Source organism: Sorghum bicolor, chromosome 1 (assembly GCF_000003195.3).
Source record: "Sorghum bicolor cultivar BTx623 chromosome 1, Sorghum_bicolor_NCBIv3, whole genome shotgun sequence".
Lineage (NCBI taxonomy): Eukaryota > Viridiplantae > Streptophyta > Magnoliopsida > Poales > Poaceae > Sorghum > Sorghum bicolor.
Window position 1 is genome coordinate 51,000,226 of NC_012870.2, and position 12,482 is coordinate 51,012,707.

At 44.9% G+C, this 12,482-nt stretch overlaps 1 protein-coding gene across 1 annotated transcript; it reads left to right on the forward strand.

Moving 5' to 3' along the window:
* Positions 6,083-7,309, forward strand: LOC8083851 (polyubiquitin-B). Its single transcript, XM_021459099.1, has 3 exons — positions 6,083-6,236; positions 6,364-6,664; positions 6,870-7,309. Exons 1-3 carry the CDS (start codon positions 6,118-6,120, stop codon positions 7,170-7,172), a joined length of 723 nt encoding a protein of 240 aa, XP_021314774.1. The 5' UTR covers positions 6,083-6,117; the 3' UTR covers positions 7,173-7,309.

Here is a 12,482-nt window from a genome sequence, read left to right on the forward strand (position 1 = left end):
CAAAAATATTCCAAGATTTAACTAACTGTTGTCTTTCCTAAAATGAGAAAAACATGGATTTTAAAATTTTTACAAAGTAATATGGTTGTGTTGGTGGGATTTTGTGTCTGGCTTTCTTGTGCTTGTGTGAGTAAATGAACTTCTAAAATTTGAGCAAGCCGTCACTAGGCCTTTTTTTGGTTTTTCGAAAATAAAACTCCAAAAGTCCTATTTCAAAACTAATTCAAATATGAGATTGAAAAATAATCTAAAAATTTGAATAAAATAAAATGTGTTTTAGTTTTGAAAATAGTCTAAAAATATATTCTAAAGTTAACCTAAAATTTAGTGAATCAAATTTGGACTGAGAATAGTTTAGAAAAATGGATTAAATATCTCTAAATAAAAAAGAAAAAACAACTTTTCTTTTTTACTTTCTTTTTCCTCCCCCATTTTCGCCCTGCTCTAGCTTTCAACCCAGCTCGGCCTGCTGAAAGATCCTAATATAGCTAGAGGAGGGTGAATAGCCTATTTATAAATTCTACAAAGCACTAGAGCAAATGATTAGTATAACAGAAGGTGTAATGCAAATTTGCTTTATCTCTACAAGGGTTGCAAACTACACTAGTGAACTAGGCACACAATAGTTATGTCACTACAAACTACACTAGTGAACTAAGCTACACAAGGCAAAACTAGCAATTAAAACTAATTACACTACTTCACGAGAATGTAAATGGAGAGTATGTGATCTTTATACCGATGTGTAGAGGCAAGTGAACCAACTAATATGATGAAGACCAATCACCAGGAGAACTCCAATGAGACAATCACAAAAGGAGACACAAGATTTTTCTCTCGAGGTTCTCATGCTTGTCGGCACATTAGTCCCTGTTGTGTCGACCAACACTTGCTGGTTCGGCGGCTAAGAGATGTCGCACGAACCTCGTCCACACAATTAGACATCGCAAGAACCTACCCACAAGTGAGGTAACTCAATGACACAAGCAATTTACTAGAGTTACCTCTCAGCTCTCCGCCGGAGAAGGGATAAGACCCCTCATAATCATCGGGAGATGGCCATGAACAATCACAAACTCGTGTCAATGCTCCTCCGCAGCTCCAAGACGTCTAGATGGTGGCAACCACCAAGAGTAATAAGAAATCCGCAGCTCAAACTATCCCCAAGGGCCACTAGATGCAATAACTCATGCAAATGCACTTGAAATCACTCCCAATCTCACTATGAAGATGAATCAATGATCCGGATGAGTGGAAGGTGTTTTATTATGCTCACAAGGATGTCAAGTATGTTAAAATACCAAGAGAGACACCTAAGAGCTGGTCACTGAGAATTTATAAGCCTGGGCCCCAAAGAAATAGAATTGTTGGCTCTCTCACTACATTGAACTCGGGGGCGTCATACACCCAGATGCTAGGGCATCGGATGCTGCCCAGCGTTCGACGGGACAAATACTGAATAATTAGTTTCTGACAACGTCTTTGCATGATTCATTGCGGCTATAATAAATTTGTCCACCTCATCAATATAGGTTGCGAGTACCTTGGCAAACCATACATCCAAGTAGCCCTGTCCTCCATCTTTAAAAAAAGAAATAAAGTAATTACTTGAGAATAATTATAAAAAATTGAATTAACCGCATACATAAATATTTACAAAAATAATATATATATTAGCAACATAGATAAAATAAATATTATTATCTACCATTATTAGCAACAACAATTATTAGTTTACCAACAACTTTTCATGCCAACCTCATTCCAATTTTATGAAATAAAAACTACAAAATAAAAAGAATACCCTAGATCTAGAACAAGCATTCCTCTCTATATATGAAACTATAATTAATCTCCACGAAAATCAAGCTAGATCGACGAGTTGAGAGTGCAAGGTCATGTCTCCACCTAATCTACACTAATAACATCAAAGCTAAGCTCCAATTTGTTCAACACAAAGCTCAAGCTCCATGGAAGAGAGAGAAAACAAAAATCTAAATTGCTCACTAACCAACCAACAAAACTTGAATTAAAGGGTTACGATAACATTTTTTTACCTTAAATAAGCTCTCCACCAAAGGATTTGAGATCAAAACCTCCTCCCTTACTAGAACAATTTTTGGGAGGTATCTAAGACCTCTCAAGCCTTTTTTAACAAGTGGAATAGAGTGGCTCGAGGAGGAAGAAGAGGCCTGCCAATTTATAGCTACAGATCACTGTAGGAGCGGCTCAATCACCAATTATTCCTAGAGTGATCCACTATAAGGACGATAGGTAATTGAGCCGCCCCTATAATATCTCCTAATGCAAGGACAGCCTGTAGGGGCGGTTGCTGGCTCCAGCCCCAACCAAGTGACTTCAAAGTCAGCTGTGCTCGCCGCCGCCGGGTTCGTGCTTCTGGTGTTGGATGACGTCCTTCTGTTGCCAGAGGTCACGACGATGCGCCTCTTGTGGTTGGCTGCCGTGGGCCGAAAACCAATGAAGTCCAGCCCATTCATCCTTTGTTTGGTCCAGTGCCCTGCCAAGGCCCGCGATAGATTGACTTTGAGTTGGGCCAAACCGCATATTGGTTATATTTGAAGACTCCCGACGACCTAGCGGCTCCCCCGACACGACGACGCCATCGCTCATCGTGGTAGCTCCTCCGCCGCCGTTGACGACGACCACGACGAGGTTATCATCATCATCCTTCTAATCTAGCCTCCGCATTCTGCTTTCCCTAGCCCCGGCCCGTATAGTTTGCACATGTTTGTAGATTTGTAGTACACCCTTTTCTTCTGCTTTTTCGACACGCCTGATCGATCGTCGATCCACATGTTTATAACAAAATTATTAATTTCCCTTTTGTTCGCCACAACACAACTATATTCTCTTTTTGCCTGATACATCCACCAAGCAAAGGTTAATTAATTTGCAGCTGATCGTGCATATGAGTGTTTCGACGTCGGTTCTACAAAAACAACTAGTATAATTTTTGCATCGAATGGGTGTTGAGTGTCTTCATTCTACCATTTCCCTTGCCATTTGGTCTTGTACTATAACTTCTCCTAAAATCATTATTGTACGTGTGCTGTGTTTAGATGCAGATTTTCGTGAAGGGCCTTACTGGCAGACTATTCACCATCCAAGTGGAGTCCTCTGAACACGGTTGAGAGCCTCGGTGCGAAGGTTGTGGAGTTGGAGGGCGCTCCTGCTAAGCAGCAGCGCCTTCTTTTCTGCGGCAAGTAGCTCGAGGATGGACATAAACTTTCCGCAACCGCCTCAGACACGCCTGCGCCCGCGCCTTTCGCCACCGCCTCGGACACGCCCGCGCCCGCGCCTTTCGCCACCGCCTCGGTCACGCTCGCACTCGTGCCTTCGGCTGCTGCCAGCAACACGCCGCGCGCACCTCCGCGCTCTCCCGCCGCTCACCTTTGCCGACGACTCCCCAGGTCCACTCCGTCGGAGTCAAGCTCCACAAGGGTGGCCTTCTATTCTCTGCGCCGTCCTCCTCCTCGGACCCGCAACCCCCTACGCCCCCAGGAATCCGGGCCGCGTCCAGGGCGTTCACCTGCAGTGTGCCAAGGACGTTCGCGCCGCGCGCGGACGAGCCCCGCGCGCTCGGGTCCACCACGCACCAGATGAGCCTTATCGTCGAGCGCTGCGGCGCGACCGCGTTTCGCTCACGTGCGCTCGTCTCCAGTGTCCAGCTCTGGCTCCTATATCTGCGTGGTCACGCCGAAAAGCTCATCGCCGCGCTCAAGGGCAACCCGGGTCTCCTCACCACCGACCTCCGGATGGCCAACCCCGACGAGGTGCTCCTGTGGCACTCCGTCGAACAGGCCACGCCCCAGCGGGCCAGGAAGGAGGTCCATCTTCCCTGCGAGGCGAGCTGCTGAGCGCCTGGCAAGCACATGTTCCACGCCGACGCCTCCTTCGTCGAGCCTGGCGGCTCCCTGTGCTGGGTGGATCTGCTGCACGGTGTCGTCGCCTGCACCAACCCACACTAGGAATGTACCGTGCTCCGCTTCGTCCCCTTGCCCGACGGGTGTGCCGACTACCCGTTCCGCCCGTGCTTGGAGGAGTTACGCTACGTAGGCTGCATTTGTGGCTGCAGCGTCAAGATAGTCGCCTTGGTGTGCGAGCTGGAAGACTGGAACTCCCGCCAGTTCTGGCTCACCTCCTGGACCCTATCATCTGCGAACTGATCAGCAGGTATATCGCCATGATTTCCCCTACTCCTGTGCAGTATGTTCTGTTGTTGGATTGTGCTGCCACTGTGCGTGAAGGACATCAGAGGTCTCAGAAAATGGCTGAGTTGAGTTCAGTAAGGTTGAGGCCATCTCTAATTCAACAAGGCATATTCACTTATGAATTGGGAAATGATGTGGACCTGAATTCTATTTTGTTGTGTGAGGCTATCAGCATTCTTCAGACCCATATTTTATTGATGGAAATGTTCAGTCTCAACCCTATGGTGCTAGAGCTATTATCTGAAGTTCACAAGCAACAACGTCCACCTCCTAAGCAGGGCTGCAATACTTTGCTTGCGGATACCATTCAACTATGCTGCAGTTTCCGGTCACCATCCTATTTGGGTTGCTTTCCTATGCAATACATATCACCATATGCGATGACTGAGATTAAACTGAGATTAAATGTTATGGAGTCCAACTCAGGCTATTTTTCTGTAGCTATGCAACTCCTATGTACTTGAAGGCATCAGTGTTAGTTGTTCCACCTTGGGTTTCTTTTGGGCGCATACAAATTGTTGGTTGCCCTGTCCGAAGCCTAATAATTGAGATAATTACTTCTGCAGCTTATACTTCAGGTACAACTCCTCTTGTTACAAATGACAGTTCGAAGTGTGATTTCTGTACATTCAAGCTACTTGACAGTAGAAAAGCTCAGAAAAACTTCCAAATGAATGCACTGTTGAAAGTTCCTTGGTCACCACATGTTGGCGCATGCAGTTCAGTGGTTCTGTGGTTTCAGGTACAGCAAAACTGTAGTGTTGGTTTATGGGCGGATTTTGTTGAGTCATTTCAGTTACATACTTGGTGCTATGTCTGTCAAATGAAGCAATTTTTCTTTACCTCACTGATTATTAAAGGATATGCTTTTAGTGAGATGCACTTTGGATCTGTCAACGCAACAATTATGCTATATTTTATACTACCTATTGGAGAGAATGAGCTGCTGAGTGCACCATTGGTTGAATTTGAGTTGCTGGGTGATTTTGAGCTACTCGAGACATGGATTGCAAGAGATGTTTTTGCGCATCCATCAGTTACTGCTCAGTCTGAACTTCACGTGCTCCATTATATTAGTTCCTGTTGCATCTATGGTGGATTGGTTGAACCTGTCCGGCTGTTACACTTGCTGTCCCAATGGGCTTCTAATTCTCTCTTATTCTTGTTAAGTGGAAGTGTTGAAGATGCTCCCTTATTGCCTGTATGCTTTGCAAGATGGATGGCTAAAAGTTTGTTTCTGCGTGAGAGAAAAGTTGTTGGAGTGACACACATCGACATGAAGGTTTGGTTCCCCTACAATCTAACCTCAGTACTTGTGTTGAGCAAGTGTTGGGCAACTGCTGGGTTACTCAGAATCAGATTGGATTGGTTCCCTACTTGCTGCATTGCGTTGCTTCCATGGCCACCTCCTGCAATATTTCATAGTAACATTGCCAGTGAGCTTGTTGAAACAATATCAGTTGGCAGCAAGCTGAATGTTCGTGATCATGTGACATTAGCTGCTTCTGATCTAACATTGGGTTATGATGAGCTTCAGTTGGGTCAGAACAAAAATCATGATGTCAGATATACTGATGTGAAGACTTGGCTGGACTGCAAAATGACTTCAATGCCTATCTGTGGTAGGACTCTGGCATATGGTTTCGTTGAGTCTATCTGGCCAACTCATACAAGAACATACAACATGATGGTTACAATAAGCATCAATCCTGTGAAAGGGATGTCAGATACCCAGGTCTGGTGTCATGGCAGATTGCTCTTCAACATTAAGGACTTCCAAGTGCCCTGGGATCCAGGCGGTACTAAAATTTTTCCATCGGCTTGGGGGCAAGCCGAAGCTTAAGAAGGGGGGAATGTTAGGAACAACCCATGGTTGGGCCTTCATATGGGCCATGGGCTTGGGCCTAGTCGGGCAGCTGCCTGTTGGACTGCTGAACGACATCTACAAGAAGAGCACAGGGGCAGCAGCAAGGAGGATCGAACAATTATCAAACAAACCAACAGGTTATTTCCTCCTCTAGAATTCCTCTTCTCCTTTACTGTTCATCTTCTCCCTAGCTTCCACTGATTCTCTACTTCTCTACCTTTCTCTACCAATTCAGATACCAGGTTGCTAACACTGTACTGACAGGTATATCTACGTACAGACACGCACAAGCAACACCATCGCGCTCCAAGTGGAGCCGTCAGACACGGTCACTGATGTCAAGAAAAAGATTAGTGGCCACCAGAGCCTCTTCTTGGCCGGCAACAGGCTTCAGGATGATCGAACATTTGAATCCTATCATGAAACCCAGAACGACACTACCCTGCACCTCGACTTCGGCATGCAGATTTTCGTGAAGATGCTGAACGGCAAGACCATCACCCTTGAGGTAGACCCATCTGATACAGTCGGTGATGTCAAGGCAAAGATACTGGACCAACAGTGGGTCATCTTTCATCTTTGACGGCAGCCGACTTGATGGCCAGCGTCAGCTTGCCTCTTACAAGGTTCAGAACCATTCGACACTGCACCTTGACCTCTGTCCGTGTGATGGCATGCAGATTTCCGTGAAGACACTCCCACTCCCTGGCAGCGAGGCCATCAGGTTCAAAGTGCAGATTACTGACACGATTGGCGATTTGAAGGCAAAGATTCAGGACCAACAGAGGCTCCTCTTTAACGGACAGCAGCTTGTTGATGAGCAGACGCTCGCCGATTACGATGTCCACAGACTATCCACCCTGCACCTTGACTGTCCCATGCAGGTTTTTGTGAAGAGATCCACTGGCCAGACGATCACTCTTGAGGTGGAGCCGTCGAACACCATTGACGATGTCAAGGGAAAGATCAGTGGTCACCAGAGTCTCACTTTTTATGGCAACGAGCTTGACGATGGGAAGACACTTGCTGAGTGCAATGTCCATATGGGGTCTACCTTGCACCTTGATGCTTAGCTAGAAAAATTTGGCGTCTTTTTATTTTTTTTTGTATTTTGATGCTCTACTACTTGATATAAATCGTGTGATGGCTCCGTTCGTATACTTTGCGAGCAAGTGTCTTTCAAGTAAAGCTATCTTTGTCTTGGTTTTTAGGTCTTGTTTGGCACAGCTCAACTTCATTAGTAAAGCTGTTTTTTTAGAAAATAGCTTCATGAGTGACTTTCTAGATGAAGCTGAGCTGTTTTGGAAAAAGTGTTTGGCAAAATAGCTTCACCAACTACTTCATACATAGTTGAGAGAGATAAATGGGAGAGAAGCTGCAATAAGCTACTTTTTTCCAGCTTCATCCAACTTATGTCTTTGTGAGAGGAGGGAAAAACAGCTTCACCCATGAAGCTGTTTTGAAAATAAGTGTTTGGCAAAAAAAAAACAGTTCATGAAGCTGTTGTGAGCTGTACCAAACAGGCCCTTAGTAAGAACATGGGTCTATGAAATATATTGCTATATATTTCTCAGAACCGTCCATACTTAAATTCGTTGGTGCATAAACTTGCCCACACTGGCACCTCGTACCCATCTGAGCTTCTGACTGGAAATATTCAGCAGAGGTGCATTCGAGCTTCCTTTTTGAATTCATCTGTTGATTATTCATGAGCTTTTTCCTTCATTAATTGTGTGCAATTCCTTTCTGTACTTCAAGTATTCAAATTATGTTTCTTGAGCTCTCTCTCTCTCTCTCTCTCAAAGTTCAAGTTCAATCTTTACAAATCACAACTAGAAGGTTAGTACTTGGATCGAACTCAGGCCTTTGGACCATTTTTTCTAGATTGGGTAACCTAAGAGAGCGATGGTCAGTCTAAGCTATTGTTCCTGCATCCTAAGAATTCAATAACTCTTCAAATAACGTACCAGAATATTTGCAGAGCCATCTTCTTTATCTCTCTATATGGGGAAAAAAATTTCTTCCCAAGTATTGTGCATTGGATCAATTTAGAACAAGAAATGTGTTTCATCTTCTGTAGGTTCTGGGTTTGTTATTCTGTGGCGGCCGTGGCCCGTGGCTCCTTCTCCGACGCAGGCTAAATCAAGTGAGCGACGCCCTCCACCCTCCAAGCAGTGGCATGGCGGCCCTCCCCCACCCTCTGAGCAACGGCGGCGGCGTTCCTCTCCAACACTCTGGAGGCGGATCAAGGGCTGGCGCAAGCGAGGTGCGGTGCTTGTCTTCATCAGTGTTGATCCGGTGGTTTGTGACGGCAAGCGATCCGATCCAACGGTGGGAGTCCGGATCCAGTGGCGGCAGCCTGATTTGGCAGTGGAAAGCCGGGTCTAACGACGGGCGGCCGCATCCCGACAGGCACTGAGCTAGCAGTGAATGGGCTCGGTGGTCCTATCACATGTTTTTCTTTTCTTTTGTTTTCTATGTTTGATTTACGGCACTGACGGACCTTCCCTATGGGCGGGGTGGGGCGGCCGCCCCAGCTATCGGCACCGTAGAAGCAGACCCCAAGACCTCATCTTCGCCGTTCTTCTCTATCTCCGGCGAGCGGCGATGAACCACGACGACGCAAGGTGAGCGAGCGGCATGAACAACGCGAGGACAATGCAGTATTAGCTAATTCTTGATGGGCTTTATTATTTTGTTCAGCCCACTCCCAGCTCCCGTGTGACTCTACCGCCGCTATCCCACCCGGCGCCGGCTTCCTCACGACTTCGCCAGGCGCGGCGCCGCATCGCTCCTCTGTGGCTCCGCCTCACTCGCTTCCTCGACCACCGCCCAGCCTAGCCACGAGGTCGTCGGGTGCGCCCGCTGCCCGACTAGGCGCCGAGCAAGGCAGCAGCCAGCAAGCTCGTGCTCGTGGAGATGGAGGGAGGAGGCCAAGGAGGCAACGGAAGAGGGGAGGAGGAGCTGGTGCCTGGTATTGAGGGGTCTGGGGCTGGCCATGGTCGCGGTAGCGAACAGGTTAGCGCCGGCGGAGGAGCAAGCGCTCCTGTAGCTCCACCAACATCTGGATTCCACCGAGGCCGAGGTTCAAGCCTTCAAGGGGCGTCCCCAGGAGTGGCATTGGCAAGAAAAATGGTATTAAATCATTACTTCGTTATTAATTTAGCATCTCTTCTCTCAAAAATTAATTTAGCATCTCAAATTATTAGCAACTTATAAATTCTATTTTGACAAGTAATTTTATGCAGACTTGAAGAGTTATTTTCCAACTTTGAGTATTGGTTCGAGTTCAATGTGATAATATGTGAGTGCGGTGCGTTGATGTCTTCTTGGTTCATTTTCTTTGGATTTCGCCCCAGCTAAATTTTTTTTCTAGGTCCGTCATTGATTTACGGAGGTGCAAAATTACTGCCTCTATAGGTCACGTATTAACCGAGACCTGAGGCGGTTGGGAAGCTTGCCTCCATTAACCAATTTTGTCCATCTCCATTAAGCTTTATGTACTAGTTATATACATAGCTTATACTTATGTATCTGGGCATATAATATATATATCTAGTACGGTGAAGGATGGACTATGAACCGGCCCAACGGATCCCTTGATCTCGGTCTCGCTGGTTTTAGAGTTGCTTGCTGCATGTGATAGATGGTGCACGACCTTGGGCATGCTAGCCCTTGCTGCGTCAACAATGTAATATAAGGAGGGTGTGTGTGTGTGTGTATAAAATGCTTCCTTATATTAGATTCACTGTATACCCCCCCCCCCTCTCTCTCTCTCTTTCTAATTATTCTATTTAAAAGAATAGGAGTATACTTCTTATTCTTCTACATTGAGATATAATTATTGTAGATCGTCTTTTCTCTTTTAGTTAGCCGTATTTATTCATTCCAATTCGTAATCTAAATCATAATAAAGCAAAGCCATTTACGTCTCAAGGCTATCTCCCATGTATCAACTTATTACTGGAGTAAATATGCCATTAATCAATAGGGTGTTGTTTTGCTGACTAAGATAAAATAGAGTGTATGGTTAGATTTAGGATATACAGTTCTACCGTTAAGAGGGAAACTCTAAAACAGTTGTTATATATCGTCAGCTGTTGGTTGATTTGGTTATGTAGGAATGATATAGTTTTTGAAAAGAAAAATTATTCATATCCTTTGTAGATTATCTTCTTGGTCATTCATTGGCTCTGTATATGAGCTAACCTTCAAAAACTGGGTACATAGGATTTTGTCATGGTGGTTTCGCAGTACTTAGCACATGTGCCCAAGGTTATCTTTTCGTAGGCATATAGGTGGCATTCTAATCTAGGATTGGTAGCCACTAGAGTTTGGTCCCCTCTTTTAATTGGTTGTGTGCTTCATGTCAAACAGAGGTTAGAAGAATTATTTTCAACCCGTATCAACTCAATATAATGTGCTTGAAGATTTAATAAAACCTTCCTTTATCCAAAATCTAGTACCACTAGTTGACGACTTACTTTGTACATGTACTAGACTTAGTGAACTAGTCAGAAAGCAAGTGAAAATATTTTAAAAAATGTGCTGGAAAAGCTAATAACTCTCTGCTTAAGGTGTTGTTGTCCCGTCGGACAAGTTTTGGGAGTTAACACACTTGCAAGATGGTTTGAGAGCTGCACTTTGTGATGTTTTTCTACATTCATCGGAACTCCCGAGTGATCATCTGGTGCACCGAAGGTTCCAAACAGTGCATAGACGCTGGCAAAGTTTTTGGCAGACACGTTAACTTCTGGTGCTCATCAGCGAGAGGTTGCAATGGAGGTTAGGGACAATGTAGTCGGACAACAAGGGTTTTACAAAAAATGGTCACCGAATCTATTGCTGCAGAACTTTTATCCATTCAAACTTTACATCTTAATGTTTAGATATATAACAAAACTTTAGCCATACAGACACAACACATGCCCCATGACATTTTTGCCTAGTTTTAGGCCTCTTCGGTCCTAAATGCCAAAAGTTTTGTAGTCTAAGTTTTGCCCTTTTTTATTTATGTTGTTTAGATCCATTTTGCTAAAAAAAATAAGGTAAAACGATAAAAGTTTTGGCAAAAGAGGGGACTAAACTCCCCTAATAGTTAATGGAAGGTGTAAAAAGCTTCTGGTCGATTTCTACAGCTCACTGGAAACCTCTGGCATGTGAACCGAAGCCCTCAGCGGAGAGCTCGCCCAAAGAGGTATTTGGATGCTTGTGTTTTCGACAGAGCTAGCATATGACGATCGAAGCCCACATATAGAGATTGACTTTGACCATGTAGCCACATAGACAGTATGTAACGATAAATGATACGGATTTGGGAAAAAAAGAAAAAGAGATAAAAGAAAACGAAAAAGATAAAACCTGCTTTATTTGAGACAAAAACAGATGAGAAGCAGCTGTGCCTCACCTGGATCAGGCATAGCAGGGCGATTGGTTCGGCCCACGAAAACGCGGCGGGGGTGACGTGGGCCTTGCACGATAGATTGGCTTTCAGTTGGGCCGAGCTGTATATTGGTTATATATAACTTAAAGACTTCCTCCGTTATTGGCTAGCTGATCGCGACGACCTAGCGCTCCCACGACACGACGCCATCGTTGTAGCCGCCGCCGCCGCCGCCGACGGCGACGACCAAGACGAGGTGATCCTTTAAACCATCCCTCCGCATTGATCTGCTTTCTTTGTGTGTTCGCCACAGCTATACTCTCTTGGTCGATAAATCCACTTAGCAAATATATCTTACGTAGTTCTTAGGTTAATTTGCATGTCTGGTATAGACACGTTCGTACAGAGACGATATGCATTCGTGTGTTGAACGTGTGTGCGAGAATTTCGATGTCTGTACAACTACAACGTTTTTGTATTGAAAGTGTGCGCTGACTGTCTTCATCTACTACCTCCCTTGCCGCCGTTTGGTTTGGTATAATAACACAATATGGTACACTAAACTGATTACTAGAAATATACTGCCCGTGTTAACGCTACGTCTCGTTACGTCTGAAGTTAACTTATGAATCCTATGCGGATTACCTTAGACAAAAAAGAAGACACATACATTAATTGAGAAAGTAAGATGCATACACTTGAGATATTATGATTTAACCGTTCACATTCGGACAGGCCTTATCATCATCTATCATGTATGTGTCGGCAGTAGTTGCAAGCCCGTAAGCCCTCTTGAACCTGAAATAAGACAGAAGCAACAAGAGCCCGGCCCGTGTGCCCGTTCGTTGAAAATAAAGCTAAAATACAGGCATTTATCTCTGCATAAGTCCAGGCTTTTGTACAGTACCTGTACAACACAAATACAGTGCCTCAAGTTTTCTTATGATGATATATGATCATTCCTAATTGGCATATTTGACTGACATCAAATTTCACTGTG